The following is a 21,478-nucleotide window of genomic DNA, read 5'->3' on the forward strand; positions in this document are numbered from 1 at the left end:
CAGGTCAGTTCAGCCTGGCCCTACATTTTCTGTGCGACTTTTGAGTAATTGAATATGCAACTTTTCACACAAAAGTCGCTAAAAAGTTGCGTCAGTGAAATTTATCAAAATCCTTGTGCCAGTTGATAAATTTTGCGCAAGTCCGCAACTATTACAGCAACTTTTGTGCTCTAAAATAGTTAAGAATTTAATCCACTCTTTGTAAATGCCCCCCATAACTCTATAAAAATCGAGTTATTGTTTCTGAAGCCCCCAAAATGTCATCCTAAAATATTTCAAAATAAAGATCAAAGGGACTAAAGGAGTTATTATTTCTTTAAAGTGGTCACACTTGGTTTAAAAAATAAAATTAAAATAAAATATGTATGCATGTGTGTGTGTGTATGTATATATATATATATATATATATGTGTGTGCATATATATATTAGACACCTATTAATCAGATCCCCCGCTGCTGCTGTTCTTACACTGTCCTAGTCCCTGCCTATTTCTACTTCCCGGTCCTGTCTTAACCTGCTCAGCCAATCACTAGTAGCAGTAGTGACTCGCCTTAGTCATGGATTGGCTGAGCATGTGTTAAACTTTTTTCTCCTGTGCCAAGACAGGACCAGGAAGTAGAAATCAGTGGGGACCGGGACAGTGTCAGAACAGCAGCAGCGAGCGATCGCCCTACGGTGTCCATTTTAGGACAGCCGTAACTCCATCAGGCGAAACAGTGTCCCGCCTTCTCCCTCGGACCAATCTCTGTCAGGCGTCAGCCGCAATTCCCTCGCCCGGAACTCCGTCATCCCTCAGACGAAAAAACCTTCCTGCCATGTAGCGGAGCCGAGTCAATGTCTGCTCTCTGCTATACGGGTTCTGCTGTACATGCTATTCAGTGTTGGTCCTGCTATACAGACTCTGTAGAACAGGGGTCTCAAACTCCTGGCCCACAGGCCATTTGCGGCCCACGGAACAAAATCTTGTGGCCCGGGCCCCCGGCTGGGGATTTCTTCAGGCATTTAGCGATGCTTCGGGCAAGCAGCACTTAATGCCGGAAGACTTCACACCCGTCTGCACACACAGCTACTGTACCTATATCTCCCTGCTGCAGCCTATAACGAGCCTTCCTGGACAGATGCGCATGATTGGTGATGTCATCGCATCCGCAGTGCCGGACGCCGGGACGATGATGTCCTGCGCGGCACATGTGATGACGTCACCTAACACGCACATACCCGCAAAGGAGGCTTGTTTTAGGCTGCAGCAGGGAGATGTAAGTACTGGAGCTGTGAAACTTAACTTGCCTAATTACTTACTTGCCTAATAAGGGAGGACCTGATTATCACCAGGGGCTAACCTATCTTCTTAGGGGGCATACTTGTTTAAATAGGAGCCCTACCTGCCGGGGGTAATATCTATCTGGGAGCCTGTACACCTATTGGGAACCCCTACCTGATCATCAGGTAGGGCTCCCCAGTATGTAGACAGGCCCCCAGATAGATATTACTCCCATCAGTTATGGGGATCATATCTATCTGGGGCCTCTATACCTACTGGGGAGCCCTACCAGATGGGGGTCATATCTATATTGGGGCATGATGGGGGCATTATATGTGAGGGGCGGATGATAGGGGCATTATATGTGAGGGGCGGATGATGGGGGCATTATATGTGAGGGGCGGATGATGGGGGCATTATATGTGAGGGGCGGATGATGGGGGTATTATATGTGAGGGGCGGATGATGGGGGTATTATATGTGAGGGGCGGATGATGGGGGCATTATATGTGAGGGGCGCATGATGGGGGCATTATATGTGAGGGGGGTATGATGGGGTCATTATATGTGAGGGGCGGATGATGGGGTCATTATATGTGAGGGGCACATGATTGGGTCATTATATGTGAGGGGCACATGCGGCCCAGCCTCACTCAGCCTCTACCTCCAGTGGCCCCCAGATAATTTGAGTTTGAGACCCCTGCTGTAGAACATGTAGTGTCTGTAGTACACGTGCAAGTTTCGCAGTTTCGACTCTTCTATACAATGCTGTGCAGCGCCGACTCTGCTATACAATGCTGTGCAGCGGCGGCTCTGCTATACAATGCTGTGCAGCGGCGGCTCTGCTATACAATGCTGTGCAGCGCCGGCTCTGCTATACAATGCTGTGCAGCGGCGGCTCTGCTATACAATGCTGTGCAGCGGCGGCTCTGCTATACAATGCTGTGCAGCGGCGGCTCTGCTATACAATGCTGTGCAGCGCCGGCTCTGCTATACAATGCTGTGCAGCGCCGGCTCTGCTATACAATGCTGTGCAGCGCCGGCTCTGCTATACAATGCTGTGCAGCGCCGGCTCTGCTATACAATGCTGTGCAGCGGCGGCTCTGCTATACAATGCTGTGCAGCGCCGGCTATGCTATACAATGCTGTGCAGCGGCGGCTCTGCTATACAATGCTGTGCAGCGCCGGCTCTGCTATACAATGCTGTGCAGCGCCGGCTCTGCTATACAATGCTGTGCAGCGCCGGCTCTGCTATACAATGCTGTGCAGCGCCGGCTCTGCTATACAATGCTGTGCAGCGCCGGCTCTGCTATACAATGCTGTGCAGCGCCGGCTCTGCTATACAATGCTGTGCAGCGGGGGCTCTGCTATACAATGCTGTGCAGCGGGGGCTCTGCTATACAATGCTGTGCAGCGGGGGCTCTGCTATACAATGCTGTGCAGCGGCGGCTCTGCTATACAATGCTGTGCAGCGGCGGCTCTGCTATACAATGCTGTGCAGCGGCGGCTCTGCTATACAATGCTGTGCAGCGGCGGCTCTGCTATACAATGCTGTGCAGCGCCGGCTCTGCTATACAATGCTGTGCAGCGCCGGCTCTGCTATACAATGCTGTGCAGCGGCGGCTCTGCGATACAATGCTGTGCAGCGCCGGCTCTGCTATACAATGCTGTGCAGCGGCGGCTCTGCTATACAATGCTGTGCAGCGCCGGCTCTGCTATACAATGCTGTGCAGCGCCGGCTCTGCTATACAATGCTGTGCAGCGGCGGCTCTGCTATACAATGCTGTGCAGCGGCGGCTCTGCTATACAATGCTGTGCAGCGGCGGCTCTGCTATACAATGCTGTGCAGCGGCGGCTCTGCTATACAATGCTGTGCAGCGCCGGCTCTGCTATACAATGCTGTGCAGCGCCGGCTCTGCTATACAATGCTGTGCAGCGCCGGCTCTGCTATACAATGCTGTGCAGCGCCGGCTCTGCTATACAATGCTGTGCAGCGCCGGCTCTGCTATACAATGCTGTGCAGCGCCGGCTCTGCTATACAATGCTGTGCAGCGGCGGCTCTGCTATACAATGCTGTGCAGCGGCGGCTCTGCTATACAATGCTGTGCAGCGCCGGCTCTGCTATACAATGCTGTGCAGCGCCGGCTCTGCTATACAATGCTGTGCAGCGCCGGCTCTGCTATACAATGCTGTGCAGCGCCGGCTCTGCTATACAATGCTGTGCAGCGCCGGCTCTGCTATACAATGCTGTGCAGCGGCGGCTCTGACTGACGGCGATTGGTCCGAGGGAGGAGGCGGGACGCTGTTTCGCCTGACGGGGGACGGAGTTGCGGCTGATGACTGACGGCGATTGGTCCGAGGGAGGAGGTAGGACGCTGTTTCAGCTGACGCAGGACGGAGTTACGGCTGACTATGTCCTACAATGGACGCCGTATCAGCTGGGTAATTCTGGAAATAAATATTGAGGAGAGGAGCGTCATTAAAGCTTCACTCTCATTTTTAACAACTTTTGAAAAGTTGCCCAGACATGTCAAACGTTTAGATCACTGCAATTGTAAGTTACAACCGGTTGAAGCGCGGGGCTCACCCCCAAACTGTCATTCAAACCGGACTCTTTCCCCATAGACCAGTGTTTCCAACCAGGGTGCCTCCAGCTTTTGCAAAACTACAACTCCCAGCATGCCCGGACAGCCAAAGGCTGTCCGGGCATGCTGGGAGTTGTAGTTTTGCAACAGCTGGAGGCACACTGGTTGGGAAACACTGCCATAGATTATAATGGAGTGAATGAGTCGGTTTCGGCAGGTGGCGAGGCAGTATAGCGTGCTGCCATGCCCTTCACTGCTTATAGCTCGCAGTTGCAGCAGGTCTCCGAACTGATACCTGGTGCAATCTAAACTTTTGACATGTTGCCAAGACGTCGTTTGAAATGACAGGAACTAGGGGTGCACCATAATTCACTGCCGAAAATCATACGAAAATGGGCATTGTGCTGAATGGGAAAAAGACATGCCTTAAAGGGGTACTCTGCCCCTGGACATGTTATCCCCTATCCAAAGGATAGGGGAAAAGATGTCGATCTCAGCGGGACTCCCACGATCTCGACTGCGGCACTCCAGACTTTGCTACGTGCTGGATGACTGGCGATGCAGGGCGGAGGATCGTGTGGAGGCGTGGCCGTGACATCATGAGTGGAGCACGACTATGACGTCACGAGCCTCCGGAGCTGAATCCGATGCTCTAAACGAACGCCAGGGACAGCAGGGAGATCACAGAGGGCCCCCAGCGGCGGGGCCCCCAGCAGCGGGACCCCCGCGATCAGACATCTTATCTTACCTTTGGATAGGGGATAAGATGTCTAGGGGCGGAGTGCCCCTTTAAATATCAGGGGCGGTGCTTGCTAAAAGGGGTGTGGCCAGATGGACCAATGACCACACCCTGGGCAGAGACAAGAGCAGGAGGCCCCATAAGTAGTTCATCCTACACTGCGCTGGCGAGGGGTCCAGCTGGGGCTGAGCTGTGATAAGATTTTGGCTGAAGGACGTGGGGTAGGACAGATCACTGCTCTATAGTTACTGGCAGTAGCTTAAATAAACTTTGTACATGTACTGCTATAGAGCAGTGATCTCCATCCTGCGGCTCTACAGCTACAGAGCTACAAGTCCCAGCATGTCCTGACAACAAATGGCTATTTAAAAATCTTAATCCTTCCAATACTTGTCAGCTGCTGTATGCACCAGAAGAAGTTCTTTTCTTTTTGAATTTCTTTTCTGTCTGACCACAGTGCTCTCTGCCGAAACCTCTGTCTGTCTCAGGAACTGTCCAGAGTAGGAGCAAGTTCCTATAGCAAACCTCTCCTGCTCTGGACAGTTCCTGAGACAGACAGAGAGGTGTCAGCAGAGAGCACTGTGGTCAGATAGAAAAAAAATTCAAAAATAAAAGAATTTCCTGTGGAGCATACAGCAGCTGATAAGTACTGGAAGGATTAAGGTTTTTAAATAGAAGTCATTTACAAATCTGTCTAACTTTCTGTCACCAGTTCATTTAAAAAAATAAATAAATTGTTTTTCACCGGAGTACCCCTTTAATGCTTTAGGTTCCTGTACAGAAGGATCCGCCTTCACCTGGGGCCCAAAGAAGCTGTTTAACCAGAACATGCAGAGCTCTCCAAAGCTCTCTAAACTGTGGCCCTCTAGTTGTTGAACATTGGGGTCCCAGGTGTCGGTCGGACCCCAAGCAATCATACATTAATGAGCAATGCTGTGGATGAGGGAATAATATTGTTGGCAGGGTAACCCCTTTTATTCAGGGATGTGACACCAGGGTGTTACATGACAAAGCTGGCTCTGCTACATCTGAACTTCTAAATATCCCATTCTGATTATTATGATTGATTATTAATTATTATCATTATTGTTGTCATTATTATGATTGTTATTATTATTATTATGGTTATTATTTTTAACCTTTTAAAGGGGTACTGCAGCCGAAACTTACTTATCCTCTATCCACAGCTGGGACCCCCCACGACCTCCCTGTCTCGTTCACTGAAAAGCACGCGCCGATGATGCCCAAGTGCTGTACTCTGGTCTATTCAGAGTTCCCATAGAAATCAAAGGAGCGTGTGCTGGCTTCAGCATGCACTCCTCACTCAGAGCCGGGGCCTGTTCCAGATATTGCGGGGGGGGGGGGGGGGGGGGGGGTATCATGTGAATAGGGGTTACATTCATTTCGGCTGCAGTACCCCTTTAATGTGCGCCAGTATGTCTTTTCATGGCAGTCATTAATGGAAACACAGTGGGGCTAAAATAAGCTTGAGGGTAGGGTCACACATAGTGTGTACGCTGCATATTGTCCTATGAGCAGACACACATAGCTACCCCTCACATACCATGATCAAATCATGACCCTCCTGCATCACAGCCCTGGCTCCTGCGATCCTCAACCCCTGCAGACTTCAGCCATGAGATGTGCTCAATCGGATTCAGGTCTGGGGATTGGGCAGGCGAGTCCATAGCATCAATGCCTTCCTCTTGCAGGAACTGCTGACACACTCCAGCCACATGAGGTCTAGCATTGTCTTGCATTAGGAGGAACCCAGGGCCAACCGCACCAGCATATGGTCTCACAAGGGGTTTGAGGATCTCATCTCGGTACCTAATGGCAGTCAGGCTACCTCTGGCAAGCACATGGAGGGTTGTGCGGCCACCCCACAACATTACTGACCCACCACCAAACCGGTCATGCTGGAGGATGTTGCAGGCAGCAGAACATTCTCCACAGCGTCTCCAGACTCTATCACGTCTGTCACATGTGCTCAGTGTGAACCTGCTTTCATCCGTGAAGAGCACTGGAAGCTAGTGGAGAATTTGCCAATCTTGGTGTTCTCTGGCAAATGCCAAACGTCCTGTCCGGTGTTGGGCTGTAAGCACAACCCCCACCTGTGGACGTCGGGCCCCCATACCGCCCTCATGGAGTCTGTTTCTGACCGTTTGAGTGGACACCTGCACATTTGTGGTCTGCTGGAGGTCATTTTGCAGGGCTCTGGCAGTGCTCCTCCTGCTCCTCCTTGCACAAAGGCAGAGGTAGCGGTCCTGCTGCTGGGTTGTTGCCCTCCTACGGGCTCCTCCACATCTCCCGATGTACTGGCCTGTCTCCTGGTAGCGCCTCCATGCTCTGGACACTATGCTGACAGACACAGCAAACCTTCTTACCACAGCTCACATTGATGTGCCGTCCTGGGTGAGCTGCACTACTTGAGCCACTTGTGTTGGCTGTAGACTCCATCTCATGCTACCACTAGAGTGAAAGCACCGCCAGCGTTCAAAAGTGACCAAAACATCAGCCAGGAAGCATAGGAACTGAAAAGTGGTCTCTGGTCACCACCTGCAGAACCACTCCTTTATTGGGGGGTGTCTTGCTAATTGCCTATAATTTCCACCTGTTGTCTTTTCCATGTGAAATTGATTGTCAATCAGTGTTCTTCCTGAGTGGACAGTGTGATTTCACAGAAGTGTCATTGACTTGGAGTTACATTGTGTTGTTTAAGTGTTCTCTTTAGTTTTTTGAGCAGTGTTTTAGTCACCTTGTGGAACTAGTAAAAATGTACATAAAATAGATAAAAAAAATAAAAAAATCCCCTTAAAAAATATGTAAATATTTTTTACCATTATATCCCTTCTTATACATAAAAACATAAAGTAAAACTACACCTATTTGGTATCGCCATGTCCGTAACGACTCAAACAGTAGAATTATTTTATTATTATTTTGAACACTGTATTAAAATAAATCTATAATCACGTTATTTTATTAATCTGCCTCCCAAAAGAGCAGAAAAGAAACCGATAAAAAATGAAGTATTCCACAATAGTATCAATTACATTGTCACGTTTTCCCATAAAAAATGAGCCCTAACATAGCCCCATCAGATGAAAATTAAAAAATAAATTTAGGAGGAGATTTATCAAAACCTGTCCAGAGGAAATGTTGCTGAGTTGCCCATAGCAACCAATCAGATCGCTTCTTTCATTTTTCACAGGCCTTTTCAAAAATGAAAGAAGCGATCTGATTGGTTGCTATGGGCAACTTGGATTAAATCCTGTTCAGAGGAAATGTTGCTAAGTTGCCCATAGCAACCAATCAGATAGCTTCTTTCATTTTTCACAGGCCTTTTCAAAAATGAAAGAAGGGATCTGATTGGTTGCTATGGGCAACTTAGCAACATTTCCTCTGGACAGGGTTTAATCCTTTTCCCCTATTGGTTTTGTAATGCGGCAACACAAATTATTATTATTAATATTCTATTTTATTTTGGTTATATGTTTCCCTTATGGCAATGTTGTAAAGAACCTATATAAATTTGGTACGGCTGTAACAGTACTTACCGGCAGAATAAAACTCTAGTGGTAATTTTACCGTACGGTGAACTGCGAGAATTTAAAGCGCGATAAAAATAATGAATGACAAAATAGCATATTTTTTCATTTGACCAGCAAAAGAAAAAAAAAAAGGGTTAATAAAAACGGTAAAAACTGAGTGAACTAGTAATATATATGGTGACTAGAGATGAGCGAACTTACAGTAAATTCGATTCGTCACGAACTTCTCGGCTCGGCAGTTGATGGCTTTTCCTGCGTAAATTAGTTCAGCTTTCCGGTGCTCCGGTGGGCTGGAAAAGGTGGATACAGTCCTAGGAGACTCTTTCCTAGGACTGTATCCACCTTTTCCAGCCCACCGGAGCACCGGAAAGCTGAACTAATTTATGCAGGGAAAAGTTAGCAACTGCCGAGCCGAAAAGTTCGTGACGAATCGAATTTACTGTAAGTTCGCTCATCTCTAATGGTGACCTTAAAAACTATAACCTATCCTGCAAAAAAATTAAAAAAAGACTCGCATTTGGCTCATGCAAATGGCTTAGACCAGTGTTTCCCAACTAACGTGCCTCCAGCTGTTGCAAAACTACAACTCCCTGCCCGGGCATGCTGGGAGTTGTAGTTTTGCAACAGCTGGAGGCACACTGGTTGGGAAACTCTGGCTTAAACTTTTTTTTTCCTTATAATTTATAGCAAAAAAAATAAATAAATTCCTTCTTGCTAACAAGCTTTTCCCAGCGCTGCCCAGCAGGTGGCACTCACCAACTTTTTTTTATTCCCCCCCCCCCCCCCCCCTTACTGTTTTCGTTTCGTTTTTTTTTTCCTCCCCTCTTTCTAATAAGAGACGGCGGCGTTGTCACCAGAAGTTCATCCTCTCTCATGACACATCATCGAAGTCCCGTGTGTTTCGAGGCAGGAGACTCATCCTGAAATCCATAGCCTCTCAAATTAACCAAACTTTTTTTTAATTTTTATTTATTTATTTATTTATTTAATTTTAATTTTTGTATTTTCTTTCTCCAGCACTTTAAAGTCCTGCCTGAATCTTTACTTTGATGAATATCCAACCCAAATCACTGTGCCCAACCACGATAAACTTCAATTTCAGGGATGTTTATTTTTAAATTATTTAATTTTTTTTTTTTTTTTTTTTTGTTCCCTAAAAAAAAAAACAAAAAAAAAAAAAAACCACAAGGGAGACAAAGAACTTTATAAATCATTCACCGTCCGTAAAAAATCGGTGACGCGGCTTGAAAAGAACGGCTTTGTGGAGGTGCCAGCAGTTTGCGCCTTAACTCATGAAAAAGTCACAAACAGGAGCGGGGGTGGAGGGAGGGTTGGGGAGGATGGGGGGGGGGGTTGATGTGTGACATGGCGGTGGGCACAGTCAGCCCAGTGACAGCCCTGGAGTTTGGTAAATAAATAGATGAGAGATTATTAGCGGTTTGATGTTTCCGGATTTGAAGGGGGGGCGAAAAAAAAGTTTATCAGTAATTTCGGATGAAAATGATTCACCTCTGTTCAAACAAGCCCCTGCCTCCCCCGGGGACCCTCTTATCTCACATTTCTTTCCAAAACATCATCCACCTGCCCTCCGCTTTCGAATTATTGCAATATATCGTTTTATCTGCTGGGCACATGCTCTCGTTTTATTTATTTAAAAAAAAATTTTTTTTTTTTTTGGCATTCTGTTAAAAAAAAAAAAAATACAATAAAAAATTAATAAATACCAGAACTTTTTTACAGAAAGTTGAGAAAGTTCCATACGAGTCGGTAGGGTGTCAGGATTTGACCCGATCTATAAATAAGTGACCATTTTCCATCAGAGCGCAAAAACATGACGTCTGGTTGTAATGAAGGGGATTTACCAGTACAGAGATCAGCACCTTAAAGGGGTACTCCTGTGGAAAACTTTTTTTTTTTTTTTTTTTTTTTTTTAAATCAACTGGTGCCAGAAAGTTAAACAGATTTGTAAATGACTTCTATTAAAAAAAATCTTAATCCTTCCAGTACTTTTTAGGGGCTGTATACTAGAGAGAAATCCAAAAATGAAATGCATGTGATTCCTGTGATGTCATGACCACAGTGCTCTCTGCTGACCTCTGCTGTCCATTTTAGGAACTGTCCAGAGAAGCATATGGGGATTTTCTCCAGTTCCTAAAATGGACAGCAGAGGTCAGCAGAGAGCACTGTGGTCAGGACATGACAGGAAATGCATTTATTTTTTGGATTTCTCTTTAGTATACAGCCCCTAAAAAGTACTGGAAGGATTAAGATCTTTTAATAGAAGTGATTTACAAATCTGTTTAACTTTCTGGCACCAGTTGATTTAAAAAAAAAAAGTTTTTTTTGTTTTATTTTTTGCTTATACAGTGCAGCATAGGTGATTAAAGGGGTACTCCGCTGGAATATATATATATATATATATATATTTTTTTAATCAACTGGTTCCAGAAAATTAAGAAGATTTGTAAATGACTTCTATGTAATGATCTTAATCCTTCCAGTACCTATCAGCTGCTGTATGCTCCACAGGAAGTTCTTTTCATTTTGAATTTCCTCTCTGTCGCAACCACAGTCCTCTCTCTGCTGACACTTCTGTCCATGTCAGGAACTGTCCAGAGTAGGAGCAAACCTCTGACAGAGGTGTCAGCAGAGAGCACTGTGGTCAGACAGAAAGAAAATTCAAAAAGAAAAGAACTTCCTGTGGAGTATACAGCAGCTTAGAAGTACTAGAAGGATTACGTTTTTTTTTTTTTTAAATAGAAGTAACTTCAATCTGTTTAACTTTCTGTCATCAGTTGATTTAAAAAAAATGTTTTCCAGTGGAGTACCCCTTTAATAGAAAATAATGTAGAGGTTCTTGTGTATGCCGTGTGCTTACCTGTGTTAGCTGATGTGGCAGGTATGTATTATGCTTTATGTTAGATGTACACATAGAGGTAGATTTATCAAAAAACCTTTGTAGAGGAAGAGTGGTGCAGTTGCCCATAGCAACCAATCAGAGTGCTACTTTCATTTTTAAAGAGGCCTGTGAAAAATGGGCAACTGCACCACTCTTCATCTACACGGGTTTTAATAGAACTTTCCCATAATCTCTGAAATAACTTTGTAATGCAGCCTACAATTCACATGAATTCTGTGTCTGAGGGTGTGGCGTTTGAGCATTGCAATCAGACATCTCATTAGGCGGCTAGTACTGGAGATCACCCAGGTGAACTCATTAGACTCATAAGTGGGTTGGAGTCTGTTCACACTGTGCAGTTTTAATGTGTTTTCTTACTCAGTGCGCTTTTTATACAGAAATATTACCCTGACCCCATAGAGAGGTAGCAGTATATAGATATAGCCGGAGGGGAGGTGTATAACTACTATATATCCTGATCGTATAGAGATAGCAGGAGCAGTATACAGATAGAGCTGGAGGGGGAGGTGTATAACTACTATATATCCTGATCCCATAGAGATAGCTACAATATACAGATAGAGCTGGAGAGGAGGTATAAAACTAATATATATATATATATATATATATATATATATATATATATATATATTATCCTAATCCCATGGAGATAGCAGCAGCAGTATACAGAAAGAGCTAGAAGGTAGATCTGTAACTACTATGATTCCTGATCCCATAGAGATAGCTGCAATATACAGATGGAGTTGGGGGCGTGGTATATAACTACTATATATACTATATATCCTGATCTCATAAAGATAGCAGTATACAGATATAGATGGAGGGGAAGTGTATAACTACTATATATCTTGATCATATTGAGATAGCAGCAGCAGCAGCAGCAGCAGTATAAAGATAGAGCTGGAGGGGAAGTGTATAACTACTATATATCTTGATCATATTGAGATAGCAGCAGCAACAGCAGTATAAAGATAGAGCTGGAGGGGAAGTGTATAACTACTATATATCTTGATCCCATAGAGATAGCAGCAACAGTATACAGATAGAGCTGGAGGGGAAGTGTATAACTACTATATATGCTTATTCCATAGAGATAGCAGTAACAGTATACAGATAGAGCCAGAGGGGTCTATGACCTAGCAGGAGGGGATCTAGTAGGTGATGATGTCATCCTGTAGTCCACAGGAAATAGGAAACCAGATGTGACATCTTGTCACTAGACAAGCTTACACTGTAAGTCTATGGGATTGTCTCAGTCAGCCCAATGCTTCTGTCCCCGCTCATTCTAGTAATCACATAATCACAATGGGTCTGAACAGCCCCCGACCAATAGAAACTTTTGACTTGTCTTGATAACATGTAAAACTTTTTTTTAAAGCAACATGTGCAATCCAAGCACAGTAACTTTTTTTTAAATCAGACTGATGATCACATGACCAAGTTACAGTAATGAAACACATGGGGAAGAAGCACCGAATTGGGGTGAGTTAGGCTGTTTTTGATGGCCCTAGTTCAGTGGTCTCCAAACTGCATCCCTCCAGATGTTGCAAAACTACAACTCCCAGCATGCCCGGACAGCCGACAATTCTCACAGAGCATTGTCTAGACTGGATACAATTGTATCACTTCTCAGCTGAGAGCAGGTCTAGCTATTTACAGTGCATCAGTGTGGAGTTCAGGCTGTTTAACTCACAGAGCATTGTCTAGACTGGATGTGATTGTATCCACTTCTCAGCTGAGATCAGAATGTACAATGTATGAGTGTAAAGTCCAGGTCGTTTAGCTCACAGAGCATTGTGTAGACTGGATATAATGGTCTCCACTTCTCAGCTGAGAGTAGAACTTGCTCCATACAATGTATCAGTCTGGAGTCCAGGCTGTTTAGCTCACAGAGCGTTGTCTAGACCGGATATAATTGTATAACTTCTTAGCTCAGAGCAGTACTGGCTATGTACAATGGATCAGTCTGGAGTTCAGGCTGTTTAGCTCACAGAGCATTGTCTACATTGGATACAATTGTATCTACTGAGCTGAGAACAGGACTATGGAATTAGACTCCAGACTGATACATTGTACGGAGCTAATCCTGATCTCAGCTGAGTAGAAACAGTTGTAACCAGTCTAGACAATGCTCTGTGAGCTAAACAGCCTGAACTCCAGACTGATGTATTGTACATAGCTAGTCCTGATCTCAGCTGAGAAGTGATACATTTGTATCCAGTCTAGACAATGCTCTGTGAGTCATGAGTTGAGACTGATACATTGTAGCAAACTACCAAAGAGATTTTTTTTTTTTGCAGCTACTGCTGATGTTTCGCTCACAGAGCATTGTCTAGACTTTTTACAATTGTATCAGGAATACATACAGTATCGCTGCCTTTGAGTAAACTGTGTTCTCAATCAGTTTTATACGGTTTTATATAACGCATTCGGAAAGTCTTCAGACCCTTCACTTTCTTCACATGTTATGTAAAATAAAATACAGTGACCGCTCAACATATCATGGTAATCCGTTCCAAATGGACCATCGTTTGTTGAAACCATCGTATGTTGAGGGATCCGTGCAATGTAAAGTATAGGACAGTGGTCTACAACATGCGGACCTCCAGATGTTGCAAAACTACATCACCCAGCATGCCCGGACAGCCGTTGGCTGTCCGGGCATGCTGGGTGTTGTAGTTTTGCAACATCTGGAGTTCCGCATGTTGTAGACCACTGGTAGAGGAAGTTGTAGTAACAAAGTGAAGACTGAATCTTAGAAATCTTTGCTGATTTATTGAGCAGGAAAAACGAAAATCTCACAGTGACATAAGTATTCATACCCTTTACTCAGGACTTAGCTCAAGCCCCTTCGGCAGTGATTCCAGACTCCAGTCGTCTTGGTAATGAGGCCACAAGGTTTACACTAGGGATCGACCGGTTATCGGTATGGCCGATATTATTGGCCGATAATCACGATTTTGGGCATTATCGGTATCGGCAATTACCTTGCCGATAAGCCGACAATGCCCCCCGCACCGCCCCCACCGCACCGCGACCGCAGCCCCCCTGCCGCACCGCGACCACCCCCTGACCCACCGCGTCACACCCCCCACCGTAGTGCTGGGCGGTATACCTGTATGGATTTTTGCCCATACCGCTATACCGGTCGGGCCCCTCCCCCACCCTCCGAGTCAATAAAAAAAATTAAACTTACCCGTAATGGGGGTGGTCCAGGCCATCCATCCTTCCTGTAGTGTCCGGCGGCATTCCGGGTGGAGGGTGAACCGGTCCGGGCTGTCCTTCTTCTCCGGGGGTCCTCTTCTCCACTCCGGGCAGGCTCCGGCCTTGTACGCTGCATAGACGCCGCTACGCCGTGACGTCAGGTGCGTCGCTGCGCACGGGCGTCACTGCGCAGTCGGATCTATGCTGCGTTACTAGGCCGGAGCCTGCCCGGAGTGGAGAAGATGACCCCCGGAGAAGGACAGCCCGGACCGGTTCACCCTCCATCCGGAATGCCGCCAGACACTACAGGAAGGAAGGATGGATGGCCCGGACCACCCTGACAGGCAGGGGGAGAGAAGCGGGTGGTGGTGGCGACGGCCGATGGCACCGCAAAAGCTACTGCAGTGCATTGATTTAAAGCGCCCGCTTTAAATCAATGATCTGCAGCGGTGTCGCGGGGGGATAAATAGCTGATAACTTATACCGGAATATCGGTATAAGTTATTGGCTATCGGCCCTAACCTCCACCGATTATCGGTATCGGCCCTAAAAAACCCATATTGGTCGATCCCTAGTTTACACACCTGGATTTGGGGATTTTCTTCTCTGCAGATCCTCTCAGCTCTATCAGGTTGGATGGGGACCGGCCCTGGAAGCCATTTTCAGGTCTTTCCAGAGATGTTGTATTGGGTTCGGCTCGGGCTGGGTCCCTAATGACATTTAGAGGGTTGTCCCTAAGCCGCTCCTGTGTTGTCTTGGCCGTGCGCTGAGGTTCATTGTCTTGTTGGAAGGTAAACCTTCTGTCCAATTTGAGGTGCAGAGCATTCTGGATAAAGATCTCAAAGAGGGAATCGCCCCATACCCGACTTGAGTGCTTTGGCGCTTCACAGGAATAACGCAACACAGTTGCCGGTACCAACAGCGAGCACCATCTCTGTTTCCTTCCCTTTCCTACTTGCTTGCAAAGATGATCAAGAGAAACGGGCGACCCCACAGCTACATATCAAGTGTGATAGCGCAGAGTCTGAAAACATATGTCTATAAGAAATGTTTTTTTTTTTTATATTTAAAAGGATACTCTGCCCCAAGACATCTTATCCCCTATCCAAAGGATAGGGGATAAGAGGTCTGATTACCGGGGGGCACGTCGCTGGGGGCCGCCACAATCTCCCTGTTGCACCCGGCATTCGTTTAGAGCGTCGGGTGCATTGCCGGAGGCTCATGACGTCAGGGCCACTCCCCGCTCGTGATGTCACAACCAAGCCCCCTCAATGCAAGTCTCTGGGAGGGTCATGACGGCCGTCACGCCCCCTCCCATAAACTTGCATTGAGGAGGCGTGGCCATGACGTCGCGAGCAGGACGGTGCGGTGTCGTCACGAGCCTCCGCCCTGCATCGCCAGTCATCCGGCACGAAACGAAGTTTGCTCCATGCACCGGATGTCTGGGGTGCCGCAGCCGAGATGTGTGTGTGTGTGTGTATAAATATATACAGTGACCCCCCCCGACTTAGGATGGCCCCGACATACGATAATTTCAACATACAATGGTCTCTGAGAGGCAGCATCAACATACGATGCTTTTGTATGTCGGGGCCATCGGATAAACGGCTATCCGGCAGCACAGACTGCTTCAGCTGCCACCGGATAGCCATTTAAGGTGCCCCGTGTGGTCTGGTGACGATCGCCGGCGCTCTGGACCATCCTCTTCGGGATCCCCTGCATCGCTGTCGCTCTCCATCGCCGTCATCACGTCATCCAATAGGAGCGGCGTGTGTAGTGACGTGATGACGGCGATAAGGAACTATGATCCCGGGCAGCGGAGACGGTCTGGAGCGGCGGGGACGAGGCAACAGCCGTGGACGGCGACATCCAGGGCAGCGGTGACGGTCCGGAGCGGCGGGGACAGGTGAGTATACCTTCCTATATTTAACATTGCACGGATCCCTCAACATACGATGGTTTCAACAAACGATGGTTCATTTGGAACAATGAATGTATATTGAGGGACCATTGTATACATATACACACACGTACATACTGTATGTGTGTGTGTGTGTATATATATATATATATATATATATATATATATATATTATAATGTGTGTATGTGTGTGTGTGTGTGTATATATATATATATATATATATATAATTATAATGTGTGTGTGTGTGTATATATATATATATATATATATATATATATATAAATATAAATAATTTTCACCCGGTAATAAGCGTTAGATAAAGGGTTACTCGCACTATCTACCAATATATTCAGTTCAGACATGTAAGGTGGGGTCCTTTATTTGGAATCCCCCATATAATCCATGGTGGAGAACGGCTCACAAGCAGTAGTGGAGATATATATATATAATGTTTTCATTGTAGCACTATGACTCAAGATGACAAAATGTGAAACAATTGAAAGGTTCTGAGGACTTTCCGAGCTCACTGTATATTGAGAATAATCTATGAGAAAGTTTTTACTCTTTTTATCTGTCCGGTGATTAAGCTTTATGTACATAGAACCTGAAGAGATCAGTGGTCACCGGCATCTGGTCATGGAACCATCCTGTGAGTCCTAGATCAGAAATCTCAGGTCATTGCTACTACATGTGCCCTTGATCATCTTTATCGGAGCCAGCACTTGTGAAACATTAATAGACAAACATTCTGCTGAAATGTCTGGAATCCCGGATTTCTGTAAACTATTAAAGTTTTCCAATTTAGAGAGAATGGAAGAGGAAAAGTAAAAGCAATATACAAATATACGTAGTATAAGTATAGACCGGACGATGAAGGATTTATATGTGTATACATTGGGTTTGGAGTAGATTTGACCCCCTCAGTGATAGGCCTTTTTGGGCGTTATTTTTGGCTTTTCTTGCGGTTTCATCCCCTCTTTCCAGCCGCCAAACCTTTTTTTTTTGTCTACATAGCTATAGGAACCATAGCTTGATCCCATAAAGATAGCAGCAGCAGTATACAGATAGAGCTGAAGGGGAGGGGTATAACTACTATGTATCCTGATCCCATAGACATAGCAGCAGTATACAGATAGTGCTGGAGGGGAGGTGTATAACTTCTATATATCCTGATCTAATAAAGATAGCAGCAGCAGCAGTATACAGATAGAGTTGAAGGGGAGGGGTATAACTACTATATATCCTGATCCCATAGAGATATTAGGAGCAGTATACAGATAGAGCTGGTAGGCAGGTGAATAACTATTATCCTGATCCCGTAGAGATAGCAGCAGTATACAGATAGAGCTGGAGGATATAACTACTATATATCCTGATGACCTAGAAATAGTAGCAGGGTACAGATAGAGCTGGAGGAGAGGTTTTTTTTTTTTTGCGTGACGAGTTGTATTTTTTTTTGAGGCATCATGTTTGAGGCGCCTATAATACATTGTATAGCATTTTATATTTTCTTCGGGGAGAGGGATGCAAAAAAAACAAAAAATTCTGCTCTTTTTTTCATTTCACCATTTGCTTTGAAGTATGACACAATAATTGAATTCTCTGGGTCAGTACAGTTACAACGGTACCAAAAGGAAAACTACGGCTACTTCCTTCCAGAACCAGCACCATGCCCGTCACAGGTGGTGTGTGGTATTGCAGCTTAGGCCCATTTATTTTGGTAGATCTACAATGACAGATATAACCCAGGGAAAGATGTGAAGCTATTTTTGAAAGAATGCAGCCATGTTTTTATGATTCTGCGCAACTTTAATTCAAATAGTTGTCCAAATAAATGTTTTTTATCATGTTTATCTTGAATAAAAAGACTGGTACTCACCTTCTTCTGATCCCCCACTAGTGCACTAACGATTTTACCGGTCCCCTGCTGAGCGTTTTTTCTTACATCTCAACACATAGGAAACACCCTCTCATCCAGTCACTGTTTGCAGCGATGACCCATCTCAATTAGTGATTGGGTGGATGGAGGAGAGCAGCAAAAGCTCAGCAGCAGGGACCTGTACCAGAAAAACGGCACTGAGAGGGGATCAGGTACAGATGAGTATCAGTGTTTTATATCCAGACAATCCCCCCGCCCCCCCCCCCCCCATAGTACAAATTGTCCGTCAATGCATTATACTGCAAACTCTGCATTCGGATGTCTTGTGGAGTCGTGTTTTTTTTTGCACTGCTGTGTAGAAAAGGATAGTATCGACCCTTTAAGACCCCTTAGAGGTTCTAAATTAAGCGCCCTAGTGTTTTATACTATCTTTATTAATTTTGCATAAAACTCTCCCTTTCAGAGATTGGAAGCATCATGGAGGAGACAGAGGCCTGTGACTGGTGGAGCCTTGGTGCCCTTCTCTTTGAACTTATTACTAGGAAGGTACGTGCCTGTTTTTTTTTTCATATTGTTCATGAGTGACCTGTTACATTACAGGGGTATTCCGGTGCTTGTATAAAAAGGACTACGGTGCTGGGGCCCAGAAAGTAGGACAAAAAGGCATACTTACCTAGCCCCGATGCCCCGCAACTCCAGTTAAGTTATATCCACTTTTGCAATCTTCTCTCTTCTTCTGACATGACCCACGCTCTGTGCAGGACCTGCCGGCTCATCCAATTACTTGCCGAGACGGGACACTGATGTGGCCAATGATCGGCTGAGCAGGTCCTGCACCATGCATTCATCTCGGAAGCATGAAAAAGACAATAGCTCAGGGGACTGGTCGGAGCCTAACAGGTACTGCAGGGGACCAGTAGGGACCAGGTATAGGTAAGTACTCCTTTTTGTTTTTATTTTTATAAACAGCAGAATACCCCTTTAAAGTGACCCTGTCATCTCATATTTATAATATGAGCTGCGGACATCATAAGATAAGTGACAGGAAGACAACATCAAACATACCTTTGTTAGTCCAAATATACAAAGAAAGGAGGAATGGCACTCACCGCTTACTGTAATTTCTTATCTTTTATTCTTCATAAAGTGCAGGTGCTTTAAAAAGGCATTTCACCCAGCCGGGTGTGGACGCCAGTGCGCGTGCTACAGGTAACAATTGTTTCGCTCTGGCTTGAGCTTCAACAGACCTTCAACGAGGAAGGTCTGTTGAAGCTCAAGCCAGAGCGAAACAATTGTTACCTGTAGCACGCGCACTGGCGTCCACACCCGGCTGGGTGAAATGCCTTTTTAAAGCACCTGCACTTTATGAAGAATAAAAGATAAGAAATTACAGTAAGCGGTGAGTGCCATTCCTCCTTTCTTTGTATATTTGGATTCTGGATACTCTTCGTTTTCATAAGGAATTGAGCACCACTAACTGTTATGGGACTGACCTGGTTCACATAGGAGTCACGGGAAGCTTGGCAGTGCCGGCCAGCTTTTTCTAATCTAAGTTGTGAATACCTTTGTTAGTGTTGATGGGTTTGCCACAACTTGATGATTTTTTAACCTAAACTCAAGTGTCAAGGAGGCAGGACCAAGCTTTTTAAGTACCACAGTATTGTGTGAGATTTGGAGACAGGGGTTGGCACTCGGCACATCAATCAACCAGGACAGGGGGGGGAGCAATGCTGTGGCACTTAAGCAGCTTGGCCCTGCCTCCTTGACGCTTGAGCCCAGGTGGAAAATCATAATTTTGAAAGTTGCAGCAGTGCCATCAACGCTAACAAAGGTATGTCTGATATCTTCATCCTGTCACCTATCTAAAGGTGTCCGCAGCTTATGTCATAAATATCAGCTGACAGATTTACTCCATAGTCTTTAGGTTAATACAGTATAGGCTTTTTGTAGGCTTTTTGTTTAAATAATTTACACACAAGAAAATGTAATTGTAATTATGTCTATTGTATGAAAATATGTTTTTTAATTTTATTATTATTATTATTATTATAGTGTCAGTAAGAGAGACCATAGTGTCAGTAAGAGAGACCATTTCACTTCTCTATTTTAATCTCAAATACAAAATACTTGGTGTCTTTATGACATATATACCATAACAGAAGGCTTACTGTACAGACAGCACTAGGGTCCTCTGTAGATCCAAACGCAAGAACGGCAATCCAGTGTGGGTAAGTAGAAAATCCAGACTTTATTAGCTCACGGTAAAAACGGTACAAGCAACCAGCAGATCAGACGCGTTTCAGGCGCATGCGCCCTTAGTCACTGACGAAGGACGCATGCGCCTGAAATGCGTCTGATCTGCTGATTGCTTGTACCGTTTTTACCGTGAGCTAATAAAGTCTGGATTTTCTACTTACCCACGCTGGATTCCCGTTCTTGCGTTTGGATTTGTGTGCACCAGGCTGAGTGCGAATCCGTGTCGAGGGTGTACGGGTGGAGCGAGCTGGACTACATTGCCAAATCCTCTGTAGATCAACATGGCAAACTGTAAAGAGGTTCCCCCATACCCAGTCTGCTCATCAGGAAAGTGGATCATACCATTTAAACTGAAGGGTGATTAAAGGGGTATTCCGGGTTTATGCATCTTATCCCCTATCCAAAGGAAAGGGGATAAGATGTACGATCGCAGGGGACCCCCGCAACCTCGGTGCAACCCCCAGCATTCTGTGCCGGGCGCTGCTTCCGAGACAGGGATGTGACATCACGGTCATGCCCCCTCCATTCATGTCTATGGGAGGGGGCGTGACGCCGTCACGCCCCCTCCCATAGCCATGAATGGTGGGGGCGTGGCGTGAAGTCTGATGGCTGATCATTTTTGCCAGTTTTTTCTGCCGGCTTTGTGTAAAAAAAAAAAAAAAAAAAGTGTGTGTATATGTGTGTGTGTGTGTATATATATATATATATATATATATATATATATATATATATATATGTATATATATATATATATATATATATATATATATATATGGGAATATGCAAAGCAGCTCATTACACCACCTTTTCAGGTAGTGTTCCCTGGTATCAGCTTTGCTCCTGTTAAGGAATATATATATATATATATATATATATATATATATTTTTTTTTTATATATATATATATATATATTATAATATAAAAAGCAAAATCATCGGTAGTTGCAGTATCTTGTTTTTGCATCACTGGACTAATACGGCTACTCCTAACTAATCTATATATATATATATATATATATATATATATATATATATATATATGTATATATTTTATTTTTTATTTTTTTATTTTTTTATTTTTAAAGGCTGTTAATAAACAACTCTTGCAAAAAAAATAAAAATAAATTGCCTTACTATGGCCATGCACTTATTTTTAT

At 45.0% G+C, this 21,478-nt stretch overlaps 1 protein-coding gene across 2 annotated transcripts in view; it reads left to right on the forward strand.

Moving 5' to 3' along the window:
* RPS6KC1 (ribosomal protein S6 kinase C1) overlaps positions 1-21,478 on the forward strand; it is a 179,658-nt gene that overhangs the window by 150,834 nt on the left and 7,346 nt on the right. For both annotated transcript variants that reach the window (XM_056568297.1, XM_056568296.1), the window contains one exon: positions 18,529-18,611. In XM_056568297.1, coding sequence (XP_056424272.1) covers positions 18,529-18,611 — 83 coding nt within the window. The remainder of the gene's footprint in view (positions 1-18,528; positions 18,612-21,478) is intronic.

The sequence above is a fragment of the Hyla sarda genome, chromosome 3 (assembly GCF_029499605.1).
Source record: "Hyla sarda isolate aHylSar1 chromosome 3, aHylSar1.hap1, whole genome shotgun sequence".
In the NCBI taxonomy this organism is placed as follows: domain Eukaryota; kingdom Metazoa; phylum Chordata; class Amphibia; order Anura; family Hylidae; genus Hyla; species Hyla sarda.